The sequence below is a fragment of the Leptonotus elevatus genome, chromosome 1, assembly GCF_054856555.1.
Source record: "Leptonotus elevatus isolate MCC_2025b chromosome 1, RoL_Lele_1.0, whole genome shotgun sequence".
Classification (NCBI taxonomy): Eukaryota; Metazoa; Chordata; class Actinopteri; order Syngnathiformes; family Syngnathidae; genus Leptonotus; species Leptonotus elevatus.
In genome coordinates, this window is record NC_141239.1 from 5029239 (window position 1) to 5057109 (window position 27871).

The 27871-nt window shown below is 37.1% G+C and overlaps 1 protein-coding gene across 2 annotated transcripts; it reads left to right on the top strand.

The window, feature by feature from the left end:
- Positions 1 to 2522: 2522 nt before the first annotated feature.
- On the top strand, positions 2523 to 27871 carry kiaa0040 (KIAA0040 ortholog). 2 transcript variants are annotated; one of them, XM_086062575.1, is made up of 2 exons: positions 2523 to 2655; positions 22985 to 27871. In XM_086062575.1, the coding sequence occupies exon 2, from the start codon at positions 23271 to 23273 to the stop codon at positions 23613 to 23615; it is 345 nt and encodes a 114-aa protein (XP_085918701.1). In that variant the 5' UTR covers positions 2523 to 2655; positions 22985 to 23270; the 3' UTR covers positions 23616 to 27871. The 2 variants fall into 2 exon arrangements, with proteins under 2 accessions (XP_085918701.1, XP_085918622.1); XM_086062496.1 differs by lacking the exon at positions 2523 to 2655 and adding an exon at positions 15273 to 15517.

Sequence of the window (27871 nt, forward strand, 5' to 3'; positions counted from 1 at the left end):
TGTAATTAATCGCATGACTCTAATAGTCATTCACGATTAATCACAAATGTTATATCTGTTCTAAATGTACAATAAAAAAAATTCTAGTTTTTCATACTCTTGTTAACAAAATTGGAAAAAAATGTGAAACTAATAGAAATAGTTCAAATGAATTTTTTCGTCTATAGCCGTCAATGGCAGTGAATGAGTTAAAAAAAAATCAATACATGTAATTGTAATACAGTGATACTGCAATTTTTTTTTTTTACGGTCATCATACTGTCAGAATCTAATATTAGCCCATGCCTAAACACAACACACTTTTTTTTTTTTTGCAATGACAAGAGAACCACTGCAGCTTAATTTCCTTTCAGGCGACTATAAAAGTGGTTCATGAGAAAATGTCCGCATCTCTTTGTCATCAACATTCATGGTTTATTTTTGCAGGTTTTGTACTAAGTGTAACATTGTACCTTACGCAGTTTTGAAATGTCGCCCTGTAAATGTAAAAATTTGGCAAAATGTACCGTTGCCTGTCGAGAAGAAGAAAAGAAAAAAAAAGATGATGTGATACATGCTGAAAACTTGGGATTTGTTGTTGGATACCCTTGGATATTGCTGTCAAGATTTAGCTCTAGTTTGACATAAACGTGTACTATATTGTTCCTTTTTTAATACATTTTCTACATATTAATAAAATATTCAAATAGTCAACTTCATGTGTCGTGCAAAGATGATTTTGACAATCTCAGCATTTGTGTGTGTGTGTGTGTGGGGGGGGGGGGGGGTGTTCTCAAAATATGGATTTTTTAAAAGTGCTCTTGAGATGTGAATAGGTCAGGAAGTTGCTCAAAGTGGCCTTGAGGATGTTTGTGAATGGAGCACTTAAAATATATGCTGGGGGTATAAAAAAATAAAAAAAACGTCTACACACCCGTTTTCAAATGCAGAGTTGGTGTGATCTAAAAAAAAAAGAAAAAGAAACCAAAGTTGAATGATAATAAATCATTTCTAGACTTTTTCCACCATGAATGTGATTTATAACAAGTATTATTCAATTATTCATATTATTTTTATGATATGAAAATGAAAATAAACAACTAAAATCACACCCTGGATGTGACTGTGTTGAGGATTAGCCAATCCCAAAACGACTTTTCCTGGTATTAGTTTATTTTTATTACTGTAGTGTTAGTTTCAAAGAACAAAATCTCCAAAGCATGATGCTGCCATAACCTTCACTTCAATTTGCTGTGTTTTTGTGAAGCATACATTTTCAAATTATGAACAAAAACAAAAAAAGTTGAACCTTAGTTTCATCAAACCATAACAAAACTTCTTTTTTTTTTCTGTGCAGCTTCCTGTTAAAGCAGTTTCCTGCATGCAGCGACTCAGTGTTTCCTGATTATGAAATAACAGCCAAACTCTGGATTCAGCACTTTTTTCACACTTTAATCACCGTATATTCAAATGATTCGCCAATTATGCATGCGAGTGTCAGGTCAGCAGAAACAAGCCGGTTACTAATCGGCTTGCGTGTCGTTTAAAGCTTTTACTGTAAAAGGTCAGAGCAGTCAAGCCAAAGCAGAAGCGAAAGGTTCATACATACGCACACACTCACACTGTGACTTCTTCTCTAATCCTCCCTCCTAAAAACATGATTCATCATTCCCACTTCATTAAACGTCCAAGCCAACATATTTTACTTTAAGTCTCACCTCCTTGGTCAGTCTCGAAATGAGTTATTATTGTGAATATAAATACTGTTTTACACATTGATTCCAAGTTCGGTACATGGGCTCCCTCTAGTGGCACACAAAAGAATCACTTTTTTGGGAATACTATCTTTTGATTTTTAGCAAGCTAGCTGCCTGCCTAGCTAATTTTAAGGGTCGTATCTTTCCATATCAGGCTAGCTGACTGGCAGCCTAGCTAACTGGCTGCCTTGCTAGCTAACTGGCTGCCTTGCTAGCTGACTGGCAGCCTTGCTAGCTGACTGGCAGCCTAGCTAACTGGCTGCCTTGCTAGCTGACTGGCAGCCTAGCTAACTGGCTGCCTTGCTAGCTAACTGGCTGCCTTGCTAGCTGACTGGCAGCCTAGCTAACTGGCTGCCTTGCTAGCTAACTGTCTATCTAGCTAACTGCCTGCCTCGCTAAATTAGGCATTTTAGAGAGAGTTTGAAGAAAACTTTATTAATCTGTGTTTATGTGTTGCAATGGTAAGTAACCCCCCCCCCCCCCCCCCCCCCCCCCATCATCACCAAGGGCAAGAAGTGTAAGAATACAAACAAACAAAAAAATCCCGCAGATAGAGCAGCAGTTCTGTTTGAATATTTAACAGATGTATGTGGAGAAGCGGGCCCTGTGTGTCAACGATGCTTTCTGGACGACGTGGGCGAAGGGGCCGAGGCTGAGCCAAGGCGGTGTCGACACTTTGAATCTCCCACGGGTGAGTATCTTCACATGTGAGTGAAGATGGCGAGTTAACAAGGGCCTTCCAGGCATGTGAAGAAGAGGTATGAAAAATGCGGAACACGCGTGTACAGTAGATCCACAGTCCGCCTCGCTTTGAGTTGGCGTTGTAAACACGTCGCTGTTTATTAGCTGACGTTTGATGGCGCGTCCAAAGTCGCATGGAGGTGATGGGAAGGCTGGTGGCACGCATCAGCTGAGTGAGGTAAGAACTTCCAGCTCTGATTTCTTTGGAAAAACATTGCGCCTTTTATTGAAGCGGGAACACAATAAACTAAGTGCGCTTGGAGGATATATACTTTTTATTCATTCATCTCACATGATACATATTAAGATATTGGCACTGTACTACTTCACTTTATTGGTGCTAATGTCACAATGCGAAACTCTTTCTGCCATCTGGCAGATGTTCTGCAGTAAAATATCAGCTCATCTATTGGGTCTGATTAAATAACCTCCTCAGGAGAAGAAGAATGAGCAGTCTACGTAAGAGCAACTAGAATTATTTTTTTAAGTTTTTCCAATTGTTTTTGTATTTTATTTTATTTTGTATGTTTTATTTGTTTATGTTTTTTATCCATTTTAATTGCATTCCTATTGGGGGTTTTTATTACTTCACTTAACCTAATTTTCTTTTTTTTTCTTTTTGCTGAAGGCATATTTTCTTTATTTTTATTTAAATCACATTTTGTTTTAGATTTACTTTATCTTTTTTATTGTATTTTTTGTTGCCTATGTTTAGCACATTTTACTTTTTTCTTTTTTTTTTAAATAAATAGAATTGTGATTTTTGGTAGTTAAACCACCCATTAAAAATAAAAATAAATGTTGTATTAGAAATGTTTTAACTCTTTCACTGCCATTGACGGCTAGACGTCAAAAAATCATTTTAGGTATTTCTATTTGTTGAACTTTTTTTTTACTTTTGTTAACAAGAGCATGAAAACCTAAAAATAAAAAAAATTGTACACTTTGAACATATAAAATTTGTGATTAATCGTTAGTTAACTAGTGAAGTCATGCGATTAATTACGATTACTAATATTAATTGCCTGACGCCCCTAATTTTTTTTATAATATTCTCTTTTCTTTTTTTCTTTGTTTAGTGTACATTGGTCAAAAGACTCCAGGGGGGAGGGTTGAAATCTTGCTATTTAGAAAACAGGAACTTGACCCTTTAATTTCCAAGTACACTTGTTTGATTTGTTTTATTTATATATATATATATATATATATATATATATATATATATATATATATATAATTTTTTTTTTTTTTTTTTTTTTTTTAACATTGCCTTAAAAATATATATATATTTTCATTTTTGTGGCCATTTTGGATTAAAAAAAAACATACTGCATAGCCTGTGGTTTTAGAGCTCTGTGTTTTTTCTATCTCAAGGTAGGTTTTGTGTGCGCTCACGCGAATGTGAGAATATGCTTTAGGAGCAGAACAGGAAATGAAGTTTGAATGGCGTTGTTTGCCAGCAGGGCTTTTTAGCTTGTGTGCTGCATTAGGTCAACTTTTCACCAAAAGTCCCGAGGAGCTTTTAACACATGACAGCCGGCACTGATGTCAAAGTGTGTCTTTGGGCGACACTCGCCTGCACGAGCAGCTCTGTGGGGAAACTATTTGTACGCAGAAAATAGGGGAAAAGGCAAGGTGAAAGTCAAATGCTGCTAGGATGAAAGTGTTGTTTTCTTTTCCACAGTTTGTCACATTGCAACAACAAAACACATTTGTTTTAATGTGATTTCATTTAAGAGGCAAATTGGGGCTTTATTGTGAAGTGGAAAGAAAATGATTTGGTTCCTTTTCAACCCGAGTCTCTGTAGATCTTTGACGGTTGATCGCTTGGTCTTCTTTTGGCGACCCACACGGCTCCATCTCATTGCCACAGGATTTATGTCTCGGACATGTGTAAAATGTGTTCATCTACTAGGGTTGGGCGATATGGCCCAAAAAATAAAATCTGGATTTTTGCTGTCAGGACAATTACGATTTTAATCGATTTTCATCTCATAAACCCAACAAACATTTATTTAAAGGTTTCATTTATTCAAAAATTATTTTGTGCAAAATGTTCAGACAACAATAATGTATACTGATTCTGTAGCTATTGTAAACATGTCTTATAAACCACTTTTAAAAACATTTGGAAGTAACAGAACATAAGAACAGAACAGCTTTTAATAATCAAAAAAGACAAAACTCAATTTCACAATTTAGCTCATTTTCAACGATTCGATTTTTGAAATGATGAAGCATTGAATTCATTCGATTTATTGCCCAGCTCTACTGTCGCTACATGCAGCTTTCTTCTAGTTTCATTAGTTATCCTATCATAGGGGATTTTGAGAAGTTGAGGAGCACCTATCATAGACGTTAGACCTTTTGCAACATTTTTCCTTACATAAATAGAGTGGTGTCTTAAGATACAAGTGATCTAACTGTGAGTTTTCAAGATCTAGCTGTCCAAAAAACAAACCAAAAGATTTTTGATCATGTTTTTTTTAGGAGGCTGGAACAAATTAATGGCATTGCCATTCATTTCAATGGGGAAAGAGGATTTTAAATAAGAGTATTTGAGTTACGAGCATGGTCATGGAACAAATGTAGCTCGTATCTCAAGTCACGATTGTAGTCTATCCAAAATGTCCATGGTAACTTTGAAGGAGCTGCAGAGATCCACTAGTAGTCTTGGACGACACCAATCTGGTCAATTCCGGTGTGGTCAGACGAGACCAAAATGGAACTTTTTGGCCTCAACATCATGCTGTGAGGAAGCTTTTTTTTCTTCAATATGCTTTGGATGTCTGTTCTTAGTGAGAGTGTAGCCAAAGCCTCGAGGAGCAATTCCCATGACAAGCATGCTGCTTCCAAACAATGACTGGAAACAACAACACAATGTTACCAACAGGTCGACAATGGGGGTCTATTTTGGTCCCTCGAGGTGCTTGGCAATACAAGCTACAGTAATGCAGTCTGCAGGAATAACTATTGGACTCCAGTGGGATTACTTGCACTTTACCTTCTACCTTGTCAAGGGAATGTAAAATAGCAAAAGTAGTTTATTTAGCACAGATCTTTCATTGAGGACTCTAAATTTTGCAATTTCCGTTTTGCCTTTACCTTAAAATACTTTTAATGAGACGAGCACAGATCATACTGCAATAAATACTTTATATGTCCCACCGCATGACGCATGGAGGATTTCACTAAACGATAAAGTAAGTGCATTTTATCGGAAGCTAACGCTAACGCTGTGCGTCCAACAAAACTCAGGGCAACTCTGCCTAACCCGAACTATTTACTGCAGGGGTGTCAAACGTACAGCACACGGGCCAGATCAGGCCCGCAAAGGGAGATGATTTTGCAAAGTAAAAAAAAAAAAAGTAACGTTGGATCAATTAACTCATTCAAACCCAAAAACGAGTAAACACGTTTTTAATACTTTGTCCTTCACTCCCCAAAACGTATTTACACGTTTTTTGTTTTTGTTTTTTTTATGCACGAGCATACAGAAAGCTTTGATGCAGCTTCTGACATGAAGAGTGGTAGTTAGCAATGGTAGTTAATTAATAAATCAGCCAGCAGGTGGCAGCAGAGTATAAGAGATCAACCAGGATCTTTTTGACAGTGTTTTCAAGAGGAATGTGAATAATGAAACTTAGCTACATGCTAATTGCTGCAAAACGGAACCAGATACAAATATACTTTGTATCCTGATGAAAGAAGAGACTCTAATCTTTTGGTAGGTTCCATGCTTTTATAGCAATAGAATACAATCAAAATCCAGTAAAACCGCCAGGAGCGAAGGGGGTTGCTTCAGTGAAAATGGCTGCGAGTGAATGAGTTAATCAAGCGGCCTTAATCAAAACATTAAAAAAAATTGCATTCTTGTACATGGAATTGTCCTAGATGTCATTATTTTACACATAACTTAAAGTTACGCTTTGTTTGAAAAAGAAAATAATAATAATAAAAATGACATTAGCATGCTAAAATACGACACACATTCAACTAGGATTTAACCTCCTTATAACTTCATTAACCGCACCACACAATGCATTCTGGGAACAATTTACATGCAAAACAGGTAAACATAACACACCCGGAACTCCATTTGCATCCGTGTGATTTTTTATAAAGATATAAGATAAATATATTTATTTACAGATGAACGCCGCAAATAGCAAACATCTGCCAATAATTGACACCGATTGTTTTAAAAGTTACACACCATGATTTTATCACTCAAGTGGGCCACACTTGCTCATATATTTTCCTCCATGTGGCCCCTGAACTCATCTAAGTCTGACAGCCCCGGTTTAATGCCATTGACGTGTCTATGGACTAAACATCACGTTTGTTTATCACATAAGCCCTTCCTCAGTCTTATTTTGGTTATTTTATAGTTTGAGACACTACTCTCTTTTTTTTTTTTTTTTTTTCCAGTAGCTTTGTTGCTTATATTGTCACAGAACACAATATTTTTTGAGTCTTGAAAGACGAGTCAAAACGTCCGGCACTACACGGGAAGGCATTTTACGGACTCATCGACTTGTGAACAAACGATAAAAAGCCAATTTCCCATCATAGTATGTCCCCTTTAAATTGAACCCGTATTTTTTTGGGGGGGGGGGGGATTGGAAGCAAATAATGACAAACATAAAACAATGATTAATACAAGCTGACTGAAGGCCAATGTTAACGCTTCATGTAAACCCACCGTTGTGCTGAAAGAAATGTTTGTTTTGAGCGAGTGGAAGGATTGTGGCGTCGTTGCCAAAAGAGCCTCCTCGGGGACTTCTTCTTCGCGGAACCACTTTAATGATGTGTCAGCCTGCACAGAGTGACGAGCTATTGAAACCACAACGAAATACTGCCAACAACAATCTTCAGCTTCTGAGCAGCTTTTTGCACTTCATGCAGTGGATGTTCCTTTCTTGCGTTGGTTGCTTTAATAACGAATAGAAAGACACACACACACAGTGTTGTGGATGTTCGTGACCTCGCCGCACGAAAGGTCACACAGCTGCGTGCGGTTTGTCTTCTCGAGATGTTTCCCCGATGCAGGAAACACCAAGCAAATGGTGTTTCTTACAGATAATGACAAAACCACTCTAATTTCCTCTTTGAACTCATCTCTCTCACAGTTGTCTTTTTTTTTTTTTTTTTTTACATTTGAATGTTTAATTATACGACTTAAATAATTTTTTTTTAAAAAACACGGTTTCCAGTAGGCTAACTAAATTGTTGTCATTTTGCAGCAAAATTATTTGAAATTTTGTAACTACAGTACAATAAAATCTAGGGGGATTTGTAATATTTATCCTTATTTATTCTCGATATTTATGCTGCATTTCAATAAACTGTAAACTGCTCAGAACAAGCTCGTTCGGGTTAATCCTCAAAGTCCATCCTCGTACACATTTGCACCCTAAACGTTTTTAAAAATTAAACTGGTTAACGGTCGTCCAACTGATTTTGTCCCGTGCAAATTCAAAACCCTAATGGGTAAAAACTGTTTGTTTGTTTTTGTACAATGCAGCAGTACAATGGAACCAACTGCCAAGGGAACTAAACAGGAGTGGATATTGAAGTATTTTTAAAAGAGCCCTCAAACTGTGGCTACAAAACCACACTTAAATATTCAAATTAACCTATTTATTCTTCTTAAATAATCAATTTTGTATTTTTATGAGCTATTAAGTACCGTTATTATGCTACTGTTGCCTTTATTCTGTTTTTTGTTTTTTTATTAATTATGAATATCATTTTGGGTTCAATGATTGACTATTTGAACTCAACTTATTAACTTTGTTGATGAAATGATGTTGCCTTTTTATTAGGGATGCGCCGAAATGTAAAATGTTTGGCCGAAACCGAAAACTGGAAGTGAAAAATGCTTGGCCAAAAAAACAAAACGCAAAAAAAAAAAAAAATTATGCCAATTTTTACTATCATTGCATTTATTATTCTTAATTAAAATTATAATATTATTATAAAATATTCATTTAGCACTGGCATTTTAAACAAGCACAATATAAATTGAAATGTGCCCACACCGCAGACATGTTGGCTAATGGTATATTAAACACCAACCGAGGGTTGAGCATTTTCTGGCAGTGCGATCGCACCTTATAGTCAATGTAGTTCGCACAGGCGGGCACGGATGCGTGCGGCGGGACACAAGGTGCGGCGCACTTCAAATCAACACATTCACATATTCACCAACGTTTAAAAATAAATAAATACATTTGTTCGCAGCAGCTCATCGGCTTCGGGAACGGACTGCAAAGTCACACTTGGCGTCCTGTACAGGTCTGTCGCCACCCGGAGATAGCGGAAAGTGTTTCCGTGTTTAAGACTGTTGATAGCAATGGTGCTAACATTAGCTAAAGTATTTAGCATGGCCACCGGGATTAGGTGAAAAAGTGGAAGTGTTCGAGGGGCTCTTATAAATAAATAAAAAAGGGGGGGGGGGTGCTGCAGGAGAAAGAGTGGCTCGCCTGTACTCAAGCACACGGTAGTTCTGTCTTTTTTTCGACCCACTTAAATGTTGTACACCAAGCCACGCCCCTCTCCGGTGTGCGCAATGACCCCGGGAGCTGCTGCGACCGACCGGTGCAAGCTCATACAGTGAAAAGCCAGCGAGGCGGACACTCGCCCCCGCGTTCGCTGTTTAATTCAAACAGATGCTTGCTTAGAGCGTTTTTTTGTTCTATTTCGGCCATATTCTTTCGGCTTTAATTTTATTTTGGCCGAATGCCAGAAGTTTTCGGTGGCCGACTATTCGGTGCATCACTACTTTTTATGTTACGTTTTGTCCTGTGTGTCGAGGACCACAATAAAAATAAGCCTTAGTGGTCGCCATTTTAGAGCGATGTCACATCGAATTCGGTCGGTGAAGTCGAGGTATTTTTTTTTCCCCAACTTCGCAAGTGGGATTTCCGAGTTCAAGGGGGCGTTCCCGTACACACGTCCTGGTTTGAAGTCGGAAAAGTCCAACTTAACTAACAAATACACGCACGCACGCACGCACATACACATACTCACCCACATACAAAAATATATATATATATATATATTTAAAAAATAATAATAATAAATAAAATAAAAAATAAAAACAGCAATGATGATGACATTACCAAATGAACAATACTGAGCTCTTAAAAAAAAAAGAGAAAAAAAAAAAGGAAAAGTCTAACTTCCCACTTTCCTACAATGCAGCATTATGTTATTGATTTTTGTTGTTGCAGGTTTTACTTTATTCCAAAAACCTGTCAATCTATCAATATAATGATGGACTTCTTCTATATGTCAAACTTGGAACTAAACCTTGATTTAAACTACCGTTGTAGCCATCTACAAAGTAAAAGAGATCCTCTAAACTAATGTAAACGCTCAACAAGGCAAATAAACTGCACATATCTCTGAACGGTAGTGCTAGCATTGATGCTATTGCTAACATATCAAGAAGCGGCCGTTGTTAACGCGTACAGTGCCGCGTACATTCCGCATTTCATCACTGCCGCTAATCAGACGCTAATGCTAATCTGCGCGTACAACAACACACATGTCTGGCCGTCTGAAAGCCTCGCTGATCAAATCATGGGCGGAGAAACTCATTGTGGCGGCATTATGCAAATTAGACAAAAGTAAAATTGAAAAGGGCTCTCTCACTGACACATTTTCACAAACAGGCAGATAGGAAAAGATTTACTTGGTGGTTTAATTTCACACTTGACGGGTGGGCAGGCACTCCAGAGTCCTGACTATTTGTATACAAGCAAATAAAAAGAGTGGATTTTCCATAATATATCCAATTTAATAAGACGGGGCAGACAACGTGTTGCTAATAATTTTGTGCATCCACGCTTGAAATAATGTCTGATAATGAGTTGCACAGTAACCCAAGCGTTATTTCAAACGCCACCTTAGTGAGCGAACGAGGACGCAGCGTACCACATGAAAATGTTTCCGCGTTCGTATTTGCGTTCGCTACCCGAATCAAGTTGAAAACATTTGATCAAAAATGGCAAACGGAGTGCACTAATGTCGCATTTTATCTTGATCGTATGCTTACAAAGATGCGATGATCCAAGCGGTTAGCGTCGGTAAACGCATCAATTAAAAAAAAAAAAAAAGAATTGTGAATGTGCACCGTGACGACGCTTCCGTAGACAACAAATGAGATGTGACACGCTCATATCTGCGCACGGCTGGGCGCCATTAGTGGTTCGAGCGTGTCCAGATGCGCCCTTAATGAATTGATTCTGTCTCCATTATCACTTGACAGCCTGCTAACGGATGGAAAAGCGCAAAGTGTGTGTATCAGGTATAGAGGAAGAGATCGTGACACGACATCACATGCATACTTAGTGTCCTCCATTAGTGCAGTGCTTGGCAAATTGGGGCCTGCGGGGGGCCCACGAAATAATTTCAATAACTTATTCAACTGTATTAGGGGTCAGCAACTTTACTGTCAAAAGAGACATTTCAGGCAAAAAAAAAATTGTTTTTTAATCCGTCTGGAGACGCAAAACATTTGAACATTGTGATAATAGAAACAGTGTGTTAGTGTCTAACGTACTGATTTATTTTATTATTTTTTTTGTGTGTGTGTGTAATTTTTCAGATATTTTAAAACTTTTCTAACTTTCTGTCAGATTTCTGACATTTTTGGCAAAAAAATTTAATGGTGATTTTTTTTTTTGCTACCTTCCTTTTTTTGGACGTGTTTTGTTTTTTACTTTTTGCTGCCTATTTTCGCTATCAATTGTTTGACATTTTGGGCGATTTTGTGGTAATTTAATGATCATTTGGGGGATTTCTTTCAACATTCCACGGTTACTCTTTAAATATTTTCTTTTATGCCTTTCTTAAAATGAATGTTCAAGAAGTTGTGTGGTAATTTTCTGCCTTCTTTTGTTTTTGGACCTTTTATGGTTACTTTTTTAAGGTTTTTTTAAATTAATTAAATTCTCTGATATTTGTGGAATTATATGGACATTTTTTAGGATTCTTCTGCTTTTACTCTTCCTTTTGGAAATTTTATGGCCACTTTTTGGACATTTTTAGGTAATTTTTAAGACTTTTTTTAATCTACCTTTTGTCTCTTTTTCTGATAACTTGAAAACTTTGACTCATTTTTTTGAGTATTTATTTTTTTATTTATGTCTTTAATAATCTAAATCATGAATTCATTTTAATACAATTTGTTGAGTTGCATTACCGCAAAGTCAGTCAGTCCCCGCTGAAGGTGCAGGTATCAAATAGACGACCCCCGTCGATAACCCCCCCCCCCCCCACCCCCCCAACTGCCATTGTGTGTGCTTGTTCGTGGCTCGGAGGCCACGCGGCTTCATGAAAATGGATGAGACGAGCCTCATCATGTCGGCAGAAGAGTCGCGGCTATCTTGGCCAACTTGCACACGCGCGCACAAAAACACGTCGCATGCACACGGTGGAGCAAAATATACCAGCTGGCGTCCGCGCTCGTCACTGTGCCGTCACCTCGGGCGAACACTGACGAATGATCCGGCGCCATGATGGAAATCCTTATTTACAGTAGTTTAGATAAAAATCACCATACTGTATATTCATTTCGCGGCTTGTGATTACATATTCCCCTGCAGGGGGTGTTTTTTTTTTTTTCCTTTTTATATAGTATACAGCATGAATGTTCCCGTCAGCGTGCCGGGCTGATACATGCCGAAACATGAGGCAATCATAACTGGGATTCTTGTATTTTCACGCAACACGGTGGTGGGCTTGTTGTTTAGCACGTCTGCCTCACAGTTGTGAGCTTCGGGCTGTGTATCTTTATTTATTTATTTATTTTACTCATTTACTGCCATTGACGGCTAAACACGTCAAAAATTCATTTGAACTATTTCTATTAGTTTCACATTTTTCCCCTCTTTTGTTAAAAAGAGTATGAAAAGCTATAATTTTTTTTGATTGTACATTTACAACAGATATAAAATTTGTGATTAATCGTGAATTGACTAGTAAAGTCATGTGATTAATTACGATTAAAATTGTAATCACCTGACGCCCAAAACTTTTAATCTTTTCTTCTTTTCTTTATTTTTATTCATTCACTCCCATTGACGGCTATAAACGTCGAAATTAATTTGAACTATTTCTATTAGTTAAACATTTTTTCCACTTTTGTTAACAAGAGTATGAAAACCTTGAATTGATATTAAATTTGTGATTAATCGTGCGTTAACTAGTGAAGTCATACGATGAATTACAATTAAAAGTTTTAATTGCCGGTCGCCCCTAATTTTTTATATGTTTTAAATGAATTTATGGCAGTGAATGAGTTAAATATAGAATAATGAGCTACTGAGCCTTTCCTGTCCTAAGGACTGGCTGTCCTTTTGGTATTTCAATGGACTCGTACTCAATCTCTTAATACTGCTACAAACATAATGTAATCATACAAACCATCAGTGCTATAAACGCAATATTACAGCATGCAACTTTGACATCTAGAGCAGTTATCTAATAAAATGACAAAAACGTCAAACATATCAATAAAATCATACTCGCCATAGATGCTGATTATTAAAAATATTCAACAGAATTGAGTCATTCGGCTCATATTTTGGCCGCAAAATGGGCAAAACACCGTTTCCCCGCCGTCCATCTTGAATCGCAATGAACTCCTTATCGCTTGTCCGCCCTTTCCGGTTGAAAAAGTTACTTGTAAATTTGTTTCGGCCGCTTGTAAAAGTGTTTCGTCACTTGTGCCGGCGTTTTTAAAAGTGTTTCACATCTTGTAAATGTGTTTTCTCAAATGTAAATTTGTTTCAGGACTTATAAATTTGTTATGGCAATGTCATTTAGTTTTTCCATTTGTAAAAATGTTTTCTAAAATATAAATTCGTCTCCAGCTTTGTAAAAGTGTTTCTCGTATTGCAAAAGTGTATTTGCACGTCCCCGGCCACCGTAAATCACACACAGCTCAGCTTCAGAAACAGAAAACAGGTGAGCTGTGATTGGTCGTTGCCTGACACAAGCTCCCTCTAGTGGTAGGTGAAGAAATGACTGAATGAAATCTACAAATAAGCGAGTATTTCAGTAATGAGTATTTAAATAGCTTTGCGGGAGTATTTCAGTAGATGTAAGAGTACTGAGGGAGAATTACATAGGTTTTAATAATATTAAGGTAACTTTTAAGAATTATTTAAATAGATGTAATAGTATAATGGTAACTTTTAAGGCGTATTGTCTTAGACTTAAGAGTATTTAGGTAACTTTTAGTGAGCGTTTAAGCGCATTTAGGTCACCTTAAGGTTGTATTTCATACATTTTAAGAGTGTTTAAGTAAGTTTCCAGGAGTATTTCATTAGATTTAATAGTATTTTGGTAACTTTTATGGAGTATTTCATAAATTTAAGTGTATTTAGCTAACTTAAGAGATATTTATTTTACTATAAGAGCAACTTTCAAGAAGTATTTCATTAGAATTAAGAGTATTTAGGTATCTTTTAGGGAGTATTTCAGTAACTTTACGAATACTTTGGTAACTTGGAGATATTTTGTAAATTGTAAGAGTATTTAGTTAACTTTCAGGGAGTATTTTTTAATTGTGAGAGTATTTCGGTAAGTTCTAGGAAGTATTTAAATGAAGGAGTATTTAACTTATAGATATTTTGCGTAGTATTTTGGTAACTTTCAGTAAATATTCAACTTTTAGTGCTATTTAAGAAGAGGTTTTAAGCAACTTTGAGGGAGTATTTCAGTAGCTTTAAAAGCATTTACCCACGTAAAGCCCCTGAACAACATCGATGTTCTCTTCAGTCGACAGCAAGTGGCAAAATGGCCGCCCACTGAGATGGATAAAAACGACTGGATTTTACTACATAACTCATATTCCACAAATGTAATATTAATTAATGGACTGTTACGCAGTAGAATCAAGAAATATTTGACGTGTCCATGGATGTCATTTTTTTCCTTCATATTTTTTGTTTACTGCTGTCGGCAAACTGATTCAGGCACATTACCGCCACCTACTTTGGAGTGCAGATACTGCAATGAAGTCGCGCGTTTGTCGCTGCGTGCACCGAACCGGTCAAAAACCGTTACACGCATAATCGCAAAACATGTTGGACAGAAAAAAATAACAAATAAAATCACATACATGTACTGGAAGTAGTGTAGCGAAAATAAATTAATACAATCTCATGGAACAAATCACAATATTTGTAATGTGTTTACAGTTCACAATAACTTCAGATTTTATCTTCTTGTGCGCCGTCGTTTGTTTAGCATGTTCGAGGCGCACGCTGACTTTTTCGGCTTCTGCTCCACTTACCGTCCCCGCTTTCTCCCTCTCTTCTTTTCAAAACTTTGAATGAAAAAGCCTCTTTTGCTCGACTGAGCCAGAAAGAGAATTACCCACAATGCCACAGGCGTCCCACTGGAATTGCGTGCGTGCGTGCGGGCGTGCGTGCGTGCGTGCGTGCGCACAAAACCACGCGCACGTGTGCATCTTTCACCTGGTAGAGCACTCACATACTTTCATTCATTTCCCGCGTTTGTTCCCCTTTTAGATGCAGGGTGGAGATGTGTTTGCGTTTTTAACAGCCAGGAAGCTTTTTTCGGTGGAGTAACGCCAACGAGCGTTTTGACGCGTTCCGTTCCGTTTTAATGCTTTTTTTCTGACTCAGTGCGACGTCACCGTGTACAGTAAAAAGCCGCCGCAAGATTCCATGCAGGAAACACACAAGCAAGCTCAGACAGAAGGCCCATTCTTACAAAAAGTGGGCAGGGTGCTGTGATGTTGCCGCCATAACGCACACACCCACACACACCCACACACACACACTTGGAGCCAGGAGGAGGAGATTGTTAGTGGTTGGGGGGGGGGACGGGGCTACAAGAGCAAACAGGAACAGAAAGTGAAGTCTGGTGATGATGTGTTTGTGCGAGGGTGACAAAAAGAAGCAGACAAGCTGCGGAGACGCAACACGTTTGACGAGCTGACAGGAGAAGGCGTCACCTGACCTGACGCCGAAATGTGTGCGTGAGCGCCAGTTAAGGTAATGACTTGATGGAGATGTTGTGAAAGTTTTGAGAGTGTATAGTTTGTATTTGGAGGATTGCTTGACTTCTTTAGAACCTTGGATGGCAACTAAGAATGTTAGAAAGTGAATGTAAACTGTCCAATTGACCTCTGACCCTAATGAGGATAAACGTGGTAGGAAATGGATGGATGTCAAAAGCATGTGTCAAAATTGCAGCTGACCTGCCTGATGCATGAAGCTGATTTGTATTGCTTGAAAGGGGCTCTGGATCTTCATTCAGATTCGTGACAAGTCATGGGCTGAGGAATTTCTGTCTGGTGGTGGGTTGTTATTATGCACTGTATGTCAAATACATATTTTCAGAAACTGGCATGTAAACAAAAAGATCTTGTGGTTTCATTTGGTAGACACGCCAGCCAATCACAAACGCGGGAAATGAAATCTGCAAATGACATTTTGCTTGGGGCCCCAATTCAATTGGCGGATAGATTTGCGCATAGTGCTGTTTATTTATTTTTATTTTTTTTATAACTCTTGTCAGCTGTTTGTCTCGAGGTACATTGGGAATTTTCTTCCTGTGGCTGTTCTGACAGAGCCCTTTAAATTCTGCCTAGCAAAAAATAAAATAAAATAAATCATCTGAGCTGTTCTGTTCGATCTACATTGCTGACTTAGATTTTAACAGATAACTCATTAGCATTAACTGTACTTGAAGCTTTCTAGTGGTTAGCATATCTGCTTCAAAGTTCTGAGGTTCTACATGCAGTATCTATCTATCTATCTGTCTGTCTGTCTGTCTAGCTAGATAGCTCGCTAGTGAGCTGGCTAGCTCGCTAGTGAGCTCGCTAGCTAGCAAGATAGCTCGCTAGTGAGCTGGCTAGCTAGCAAGATAGCTCGCTAGTGAGCTAGCTAGTAAGCTATCTATCTATCTATCTATCTATCTATCTATCTATCTATCTATCTATCTATCTATCTGTCTGTCTGTCTGTCTGTCTGTCTGTCTGTCTGTCTGGCTAGATAGCTCGCTAGCTAGTAATCTATCTATCTATCTATTTTTATCTATCCATCCATCCATCTATCTATCTATCTATCTATCTATCTATCTATCTATCCATCCATCCATCCATCCATCCATCCATCCATCCATCCATCCATCCATGCATCCATCCATCCATCCATCCATCCATCCATGCATCCATCTACGCATCCATCCATCCATCTATCTGTCATTTAGTTTTTACTGCACAACACTTTCTAAATCTTGCACACAGGAAATACACAAAATGAAACCAACAAATCCGCTCTGAAAACTAATTAATACTAAGTCAATTAAAAATAACAAACTAAATAAATAAATAAAATGAAATAAATTCCAAACAAACTCTTCTAACCCAGTGATTGGCTGGCACCATCTTGACCCTCACTTGAGCCTCTGCAAAAATCCCCAAGCAAAACAACAATTAAAAATTGAGAATCCGTATCAGTTATCGAGTTGTGTATGTAGTGCGCTGCAGGCAAGTCATTAAAGATTCCTGTCATGCCTTCTGTCGCCACTTCTGCTCTTTTAGGTCGCGCGTGCTCCTTAAAAAGCAGCCCCTTCATGCAATCATAACATTTTTTCTCAGCCCCTTCCTGCTTTTGTGGGCGCCATCAATTGGCTTTTCCTGGACTTCAGAATGCTCCACCAGAGCACAATGTCATGAGAAAGTCAAGTGGACTCTTGGAATGTCATCATAGCCGTTGGCATATGTTTCACATTTCTCAGCAACACCATGTGTTGTTTTTCATTTGCATTTTTCCTGTTTATTTTTTTTTATCAGTATTAGTAATCAATATTTGTTCTCTATTTTGCCCCTGAGCTCCCCATAATATGCAATGTAATTTACTATTTAAAGACTATTTAGAATCATTATTGTCATGTGACAAATCACCCCAAGGATCGCTATTGACAACACACTTCACGCGTTCTTTTTCTTGCCTTACTGAAATGAGCCCATCCTGTCTCATCCACCCTGTCCCACTACCTGCTGGAGCAATGGTGGGCTTTCGTTACCATGACAACAAAAAGTGGACGGTGTGCTGGGGAGCTTAAATTTGAGCAACAGTTGTTGACTTGAAATTTTAAGTTCATCCAACATTTATTTATTTATTTTTTTTAACAGTGGATCTTCCCCATGAACACGAGCAAAGCAAGGAATCGTATACGGGCCTCTGATTGGTCTATTGCCAGCTGTTTGAGTAGCATCAGATCAAAGGGGGCGTGTCAGATAAACTTTCTCATATCTGTGGTAATGACCATTGATATGATTATAAAGCTGATATGATTCTCTTTTTGATGATGAAAAAAACTAATTTCTGTGACTCATTTTGCGACAAATGTTTTTTCTTCAGAAGTTAGAATTGAAACAAAAACATAATTTATGAGTAAGGGGAAGTACTTGGGGGGGGGGGGGGGGTTCTACAATGCACTCCCAGCAATGCTAACATGAGTCACAAATGTATCGAATTTAAATACATTTGTGTGACTCCAGTACAGAACTGTTGCAACATACTTGTGAGACGTCTCGTTCCTTATATGGGCATACTGTATGTTTTCCAGTGATGTCATCGCTCTCGTCTGGCTTCTTAAACGATCCCTTCACTCCCCGAACACTGAAACGAACCGAAGACAAATCCCCGCCTCCCAAAAAAAAACCATAGCATATCATTCGAAAACAAATTGAAAGGTGTCTCTCATTTTTTTTTTCCCACACACATATGAGTGTTGATTTGTGATGCCACTTTGCTGTGAGAGCTTCATTTCCTTTGGAGGGAATGGCGAGGGTGGGGGTGTGAAGGCAGAGCGGGGTGTTATGTTAGCTTGTGTGTTATGTTAGCTTGTGTGTTATGTTAGCTTGTCGGTGTCTTTATTAGCTGTCCTGGCGCAGGTGCGTCGTCACCTGCTTTCTGCCAGTGCATGTGAGATGAGAAGCTTTCCTCCTTTTCTCACATAATAAGTTGCGGAGGTGCGACCCGACCGAGATAGACAAAAAAAAGTCTGCTTTTGGAGCTTATACTTACCGGTAATAAAATAAAAATAAAAAAAGTATTTTGAGTAACTTAAACCACCTTTGGTAACTCACTAATAAAGCAGATTTGCCAACCAAATTGTAACATTGAAAGCTAATCAAGTTGCGAGTTCAGTTCTCAAAGTGCGGGGTACGAGGACCACTGGTGGTACACAAGCTCCCTCTAGTGGTACGTGAAGAAATGACTGAATGAAATCTACAAATAAGCGAGTATTTCAGTAATGAGTATTCAAATAACTTTGCGGGAGTATTTCAGTAGATGTAAGAGTACTGAGGGAGAATTACATAGGTTTTAAGAATATTAAGGTAACTTTAAGAAATTGTTTGAATAGATGTAATAGTATAATGGTAACTATTAAGGCGTATTGAGTATTTAGGTAACTTTTAGTGAGCGTTTAAGCGCATTTAGGTCACCTTAAGGTTGTATTTCATACATTTTAAGCGTGTTTTAGTAAGTTTCCAGGAGATTTAATAGTATTTTGGTAACTATTAGGGCGTATTTCATAAATTTAAGTGTATTTAGGTAACTTAAGAGATATTTTTTTTTACTATAAGAGCAACTTTCAAGAAGTATTTCATTAGAATTAAGAGTATTTAGGTATCTTTTAGGGAGTATTTCAGTAACTTTACGAATACTTTGGTAACTTGGAGATATTTTGTAAATTGAAAGAGTATTTAGTTAACTTTCAGGGAGTATTTTTTTAATTGTGAGAGTATTTCGGTAAGTTCTAGGAAGTATTTAAATTAAGGAGTATTTAACTTATAGATATTTTGCTTAGTATTTTGGTAACTTTCAGTAAGTATTCAACTTTTAGTACTATTTAAGAAGGGGTTTTAAGCAACTTTGAGGGAGTATTTCAGTAGCTTTAAAAGTATTTACGTACCTTTTGGTGAGTATTTAAGTAGATTTAATAGTATTTAGGTATCTTTTAGAGAGTATTTCATTTACGAGTATTTAGATAGCTTTTAGTGAATATTTAAGTAGATTTAAAGTATTTATTTAGGTAACTTTTAGAGAGTATATCGAGTATTTAGGTAACTTTTAGAGTATTTCATTTACGAGTATTTAGATAGCTTTTAGTGAATATTTAAATAGATTTTAAAGTATTTAGGTAACTTTTAGAGTGTATTTCATTTACAAGTACTTAGATAACTTTTAGTGAATATTTAAGTAAATTTTAAAGTATTTAAGTAACTTTTACAGAGTATTTCATTTACAAGTACTTAGATAACATTTAGTGAATATTTAAGTAGATCTAAAAGTATTTATTTGGGTAACTTTTAGAGAGTATATCAGTAGATTTGAGAGTATTTCATTTAAGAGTATTTAGGTAACTTTTAGAGTATTTCATTTACGAGTATTTACATAGCTTTTAGTGAATATTTAAGTGGATTTTAAAGTATTTAGGTAACTTTTAGAGTGTATTTCATTTACAAGTACTTGGATAACTTTTAGTGAATATTTAAGTAGATCTAAAAGTATTTATTTAGGTAACTTTTAGAGAGTATATCAGTAGATTTAAGAGTATTTAGGTAACTTTTAGAGAGTATTTCATTTACAAGTACTTATAACATTTAGTGAATATTTAAGTAGATCTAAAAGTATTTATTTAGGTAACCTTTAGAGAGTATATAAGTAGATTTAAGAGTATTTCATTTAAGAGTATTTAGATAGCTTTTAGTGAATATTTAAGTAGATTTAAAAGTATTTATTTGGGTAACTTTTAGAGAGTATATCAGTAGATTTAAGAGTATTTCATTTAAGAGTATTTAGGTAACTTTTAGAGTATTTCATTTACGAGTATTTAAATAGCTTTTAGTGAATATTTAAGTAGATTTTAAAGCAAAACTTTTAGAGAGTATTTCATTTACGAGTACTTAGATAACTTTAAGTGAATATTTAAGTAGATCTAAAAGTATTTATTTAGGTAACTTTTAGAGAGTATATGAGTAGATTTAAGAGTATTCCATGTAATAGAATTTAGGTAACTTTTAGTGAATATTTATACCAGTAAGTAGATTTAAGAGTGTTTAGGTAATTTTTAGAGAGTATTTGAGTAGATTTGAGTATTTAGGTAAAAAAAGCACAAAAAAAAAAGGCAAGTCAAAGATTTGCTTGCTTGTTTGATTTCACGCTTGATGGGCGCTCAGGCAACTCCAAAGAGCAAACAAATTGCAGACAAGCCATTAAAAAGTCAATTTTCCATTATATGGCTCCTTTAAGAGCTTTGATTTCTAAATTATTCTCCACCTTCCAGTATTTGTACTTCTCGAGGCGAGCTCTTCTTTGAAATGATGATTTGTTTTTTATTATTATTATTATTATTATGATTCCCCACCCAGATTGCTTGGCCAAACATCCGACCCAATCTGTCTTTGTTTCTGGCCTGCGGTCGTCCTCTGACCGAGTTCCGTTCGGAATCCTCGATGATTCCTTTACAGTATTCATGAGAGGAACGCTGGGAATCTAACGAACGCTGACGAGCGCACGAGTGAGCTCACGTTTGTTATGTTGGATATGTCCGAGACTCGCAATAGGAGAAAATCTACAATATGCTGTAACTTCCCATGATTAATATGCCACTTTATACCACTCTGAAAAAGCATTTTGATTTGTTGAATAATTTTTTATGACAGCGACTGTATTTTTGCGATATAAATAAAGATGCCCAGAGCTCCAGACTGCCACTAAATGGTTCGATTTTGATCCAAATTTTTTTGTCTACTCTAGTAAATTAGCTTTTTTTTTTTTCAATTACTATTTTTGAATATTTTTGGGTTGCTGATTAACTTCTGCACCACACTCCCGACCATTTATTAGTGATATTGTGAAAATGAATGGGATGAATATTTACTTTGAAAGTCAATTTACATATGCGCCCCTCACAAATTTATATGCACCGTAAAAAAATAAAAAATGCAATGTGTTGCCTATAGATACTGATGCACTATAAAATACTTTAAGAAAAGACAATGTATTTTTTTTTTAATCAAAAAAAAAAAAAGACTATGTAAAAAACGTAACTAATATTTACTTAAGCGACATTTGGAAAAGCCCACGACAAATTCAATCGTTGCGTTCGGTGACACGCAGGGTTAGGAGGGTTACTTTTAAAATGTAATCCATTACAGTTACAAGTTACCTGCTAAAAAATTTAGTTAGTAACGTAATCCAAGTACCATAATATTAAAGTAATGTAACTTTATTACTTTTGTCACAAGCGGGCTAGCTAGCAAGAAGCTACAGCGCGTAGCATGCCGCTGGACTCAGCTCAAACTTTCGCTCCGAGTAAGTTCCAGTGAATACCGGTCGCCATTTCCTCCTCCCGTCCGTGAAGCTTTTTCAAACTGCCCGCGTGTGGAGGACACGACTAGTCAGTTCGTTCGTTCCCACCTCCCTGAAATGTAGCAACGGTCCCACTCGCGCGGGCGTGCACGCTCTCTCTCTCTCTGTCCTTCTCTCTCTCTCGCCCTCTCTCTCATCGTAGAAATTGTAATCCCTCGAAGTAATCTCCACTTTTAATAAATGTACCTGTAATCTGATTCCTGTAACGGTAATGGAATATAGTTAATTTTTTTTTTGCAATCTGATTACGTAACGGTGGTACATGTATTCCGTTACTCTCCAAGCCTGGTGACACGGCAGTATGCAAAAAGTCAACAACATGACCTTCTTTTTCACATAAGTGCCACAAACGGCTTGTGCTCAATGCTAGCGGGCTAACTAGCTAGCTGGCGTGGTTGTGGCTAGCTAGTTAGCTAGTGGGGCTAATTAGGGGGTGGGGGGGGGGTTCAGCATTTAGCCTACGTTTGAACAACTTTACCAAAATGTTCAAATGTAATATAAACAACTTATTATATTATATACATTTTGTATTACATACATTTTCAGCAATTGATAATAAATATGACGGAACGCAAGTATAGGTATGCCTTTTGTTTGTTTTTTGTTTTTTACAAAAGTTACCTACTGGCAAACTTCTATGAAATGGGAAAAAATGTCATCATTTTTATCGACACACAATACGGGGAAACAATTTAGGATCTTTTTTTTTTGTTTGTTTGTTTTTTAATTGCGTATTAATCACGGGAAATTACTGAGACTGTATAAATTAATGAATCTATTTATTTTTACACTTTAAATACATTTAATCTTATCAAAACACACTTTTTAAACATGTGTAGAATATACTGCACGGGTTGTGGTACCCGTGTACAGTATATCCATGTGCATTTAAGAGGCGGGGCCTCAAAGGTACATTTATATATTGAGGCATGTATAAGCAATTACAAATTTGCATTAATTTTTTGGAAGCAGGATAAATGACAACAGCACGGGAAACACTGTCCGGATGATAGCGGAAAGAAAACCGACATTTCTATCGATGCTCATTTTTGTGTTTTTGCTCCACAGAAAAAAAAGGAACATCTTTCAGGATTCAAGTCAAGTGAAAATCCAAAGTGAAATCGCCAACTTGTGCAAGATTCCCGTCATCACACTTTTTGGGGTGTCCTTGGGCTTGAACGGTCAGAACCGTCCACTTTAAGGAAGTGGAACTTGGAAATGAAAGTCTGAAGATTTGTTCAATTGGCCACCCGATGAAGAAGAAGCATGTAAGAGGAATTGAAGTCTAATAATTGAGCCTCCTCAAAGCCATTGAACGTATCAACTCGTCTTCAGAACTTTGCATGCTGAAGTTATGGATGGCACGACAGGCAGCATCCGCAACTTCTTCAGCTTCCTCTGGACCTTCGTGGCGGACAAACACCACCAAGGCGTCTACAACACCGCGTGCCTCGTGGTCCTCCTCACTCTGCCCCTGCTAGTCCTCGTCGCTACGCTAGCTGTGTGTTGCCACTGCTGCTGCTGTCGCCATGACAACGGCTGCCGCAGCGGCTGCTGCTGCGGAGGAGGAGGAGGAGGCGGAGCCGGCAAATCGGAATCAACGAAGAAGAAGAAAAACTCGGCTAATAACGACGACTTGTGGATTTCGGTCAAGACCGGCCAGATGATGCCTGATGTGGTCGCCCTGCCAATGGAATAGGAAGTCCTTATTGTTTGGAAGCAAAAGCAGTGTTGAAAGTTGTGGGATTTTCTAGCCATATGTGGAGTTCTGTTTACAATATTAGCGGTACAGACATTGATTAGGCTGACAGACCTCGGACCAGTCTCGGTTCGGTATTTGCTGAAAAACTTCCTGTTTTTGTTTCTCAGGCCTAAGCAACAAAAGTGTGTTGAAGAAGTGAGTTGAGGAGCTTCATGTAGTGCTTCGCCGCCACCTTGGAGCAGCAATCAATCTTTATAGGTGATTGTAAAGTCAATTACTCAACAATTTTCTATTATTCGTAGCAGTATCGGCAAATGTGTGTATGTCAGAGCTGTCAAAATTAATCGATTAATCGGCAAGTCATCGATTAACAAATTAATCGATTATTCTAATTCCAGCATATCCGCAGAAATAGCTCACTGATTTTTTTTAGTCCTTCATGAAAGAAAACCGATTATCTTCTGTGTTTAATCAAAATAAGACATTTGCAAACATTTGTCTGTACTTTGGAAAACAATGGCCGAACTGGTAGCATACTACAACATCAACCCCCCCCCCCTTTTTTTTTTATCACTATACGAATACAAAGTACTGAATTAATACCAATAATTCGCTAATAAATAGTAATCAGGGGAAAAAATGTTTTTTTAATACACTTAAATGCAAAAGTAAAATGAATCCTATTAGTCGATTAATCGATTGAACAATAGATAGATTAATCGATTCTAAAAATAGTTGATAGTGACAGCACTTGTGTGTGTGTGTAAGTTCTTCTGGCTCCCGTGTGAAATGTGTTTTGTTTGTATTCATGAGAGCACTGCAGTTTTCAAGGCCGCTTGTAACCCTGCCTACTTGTCACAAGCCATTTACGATGGCTCACTTTTCAAGTAAAAAAAAAAAAAGAAGGAAAAAAATCATACCTCTTTGCTCTTGATTTTGAGCTTATAAATTCAAGTCATGCTTTTGCTACTGTCGTTGCGAGTTTGGGTTTCAGTTAAGTCTCATGAGGCGTTTGGAGCAATGCATGACATACTTAAAGGAGTCATATTTCACTGGAATTAGCCAATTTTACTCAGCATCATGTAAGTGGGCAACTTTGTACCACGCCCTTTGCACTGCTTTATTTTAACACGATGACCTCAGGCCAAACCCAAAGTGTAAAAAAAAGAAGAAGAAAAAAAGAAAAAGAACCCATAAAGACAAAAATACAATTTTCACCTCCATTTCCATAACATTGCTGAGAATGCTACTTTTGTGCATCTAAAACTCAATGCAGCTCTGCTTACAGGGGAAGTCTGCCCCCCCCCCCCCCCAAATAAAAAAAATCTTGACAGTAATATGTTCTATGCAGCAACACTAGTCAAAATACAGTATTTTGATTAATATTACGTTAGTGGAATATGTGTTAAGTAGAAAAATTCAGCAGTTAAAAAAACAAAAAATCTGAATCAGAAGGCGGCCATTTTGCTACATGCTGTTGAGTGTAAATGACATCATCATTGTTCAGGTCTCAGGTAACAACCAATCACAGCTCAGCTTCAGAAAACAGGTGAGCTGTGATTGGTCATTGCCTGAGCAACTATAAGTGGCAAAATGGCCGCCCCCAAGCTGGACAAAAATTGCAGAATTTTGCTGCATAAATCATATTCCACAAATATAATTTTAATCAGAATGTCATGTTTAGACTAGTGAGGTCGCATATAACATATTATTGTCAAGAAATGTTTAAGGTTGACTTCCACTTTAAGTGCAACGTGTACATCTGCACATCTACAGTAAACATTGTTAGCTCATTTAGATTAGCCTACCACCGCTAATTAGAAGGAAATGTAATTACTCCGCCGGTGGTTAGGATAGAACGGAACATAGCCACAGCCACCTTTAATCACTTCATTGAATAATTGGTAACAAACAAACAGATTCTTTCATTTCTTCGACGACCTGCTGATGACCTCACCTGGCGGAACACCAGCATGGCTAACATTTAGCTAATTCACAGCGGGCCAATTCTGCAATCTTATTGACTGACTTTCACCTGCATCATATGTAACCTTTCATACAGTGCTAATTAAGTGAAACATATTATATTAGTAATATTGGAGAAAAAAATTATAGTATATAGTAGTGATGGCAAAATGAAGCTTCATGAAGCATTTGCGATACTTTTTAACTCCTCTAGATGGTGCTCTTGGTTTAAAGATAAAGGCAAGTGCAATGAAAATGGATTACATTTGCATTGCATCTTTGAATCATGAGTGCCATCTTGAGGAGTCAAAAAGTATCGCAAGTGCTTCATGAAGCTTCATTTTGCCATCACTAGTATATAGTATAGCCCTAACAAAAACTTCAGCCATGAAAAGCAACTCAATAATGTTTAAGCCTTACAGTAGCTGCGTGCATAATGAACTCATATTATGCTAACTAAATCATTTAAAGTGAGTCCAAGTAAAATGAATAAAACCCCGAATAATAAGTCCCACGATGATGTCATGGATTTCTTAAGTGACTCTCCCCCTGCAGTAAAAACAAAACAAAATCAGCACGCTGTTGTTTCTCATGCTCCAAAACGTAAATAAAGGAGCAAGCCAAACGATTTTGGCCCGGAATGAGCCGCGCCACAGGGCTTGTGTTTGTGACGTCTCACGGCGCAATTAGCATACGCTGGCATCGGGCGCACAAGTGCTGCTGGGACAAAACGAAAATTGAGGCCCTGCTCGTTTCATTATGGCGCTGACATGCACATGCCCGGGTGGAAATGGGTTCGTTTGCGTCACGGGAGGCGTGTGCGGACTGTATCCAGATACTGCAGCTGCTTTTTATTATCATATTGACGGGTGTCGGGCGATTCAAATTTGTAATCGTCATTGATTGCATGACTTCAATAGTTAACTCAGGATTAATCGCAAATGTTATATCTGTTCTAAAAGTTTTCGTACTCTTGTTAACATAAAAGTGGACAAAAATGATTAAAAAAAATATGGCTGCATCTTTTAATTATTGATACAGTAATTTAATTTCATTAGTTACAATAAAAAAAAAAGAATGTAATATTGATTTGTGTCATATTTCTGCCACTAGATGGCATAATTGCATTTGTAAGACGGTGACAGCTGTTCATTTTTCTTTTCATATTAACTCATTCACTGCCATAAATTCATTAAAAAAAAAAGATTATTAAAAATGAGGGGCAAGAGGCGATTACAATTTTTAATTGTAATTAATCGCATGACTTCACTAGTTAACTCACAATTAATCACAAATTTTATATCGGTTCTAAATGTACAATAAAAAAATCTAGGTTTTCATTCTCGTTAACAAAAGTGGGAAAAAAAAGTTTAACTAAAATCAATATTTCAAATGAATTTTTGACGTTTATGGCTGTCAATGTCAGTGAATGATTTTTTTTTTTAAAGAAAAGAAAAAATTTGGGGCATCAGGCGATTAAAGTTTTTAATCGTAATTAATCGCATGACTTCACTAGTTAACTTGCAATTAATCACAAATTTCATATCTGTTTTAAATGTGTAATAAAAAAAATCTAGGTTTTCATACTCTTAACAAAGGTGGGAAAAAAATGTTAAACTAATAGAAATAGTTCAAATGAATTTTTGACGTTTATAGCCGTCAATGGCAGTGAATGAGTTAAGAACTATCTATTCTTTAGAATGAAGTAACTTGTGATATTATGCAAAAAAAATGTAATTGTAAAATACAACTTGACCCCAGTCTCCACAAATATATGCATTATTATTACATTTATTACTGCTCAATTTTGACGTGGACGTGTCTGCTGGGAATTCCCCCAGTACCGGCTTTCCAAGTCATTAATCGCACGTTAAGAAATTTGATGGCGTTAAAAGAACTTGAAATTAACACACTAATTTTTTACACCCCTAATTATAATTATCATTATTTAAATCAGTTCCCAGGTGTCAAAATACACTCTAAAAACAGTTGGGCCAAAAATAACCCAACAATGGGTCAAAAACGGATTGATGCTCAACTTGGGTCGATTTGACCCAACTTTGAGTCAAGAGATGGGTCTTGCAGCGTAAAACAACTCATGAATATTGGTCAGATTTTTTAATTAGTCATTTTGTATAAAACAACCCAGAAAGTTGGGTTGGTCCATTAAAAAAAAAAAAATCTATAATTGGGTTACTTTTGTCTCAACTGTTTTTAGAGTGTTCATACAAGACAAAGAATTTCAATCCATTTAACATTCAATGGGGATTGTTTTTTTGTTTTTTGTT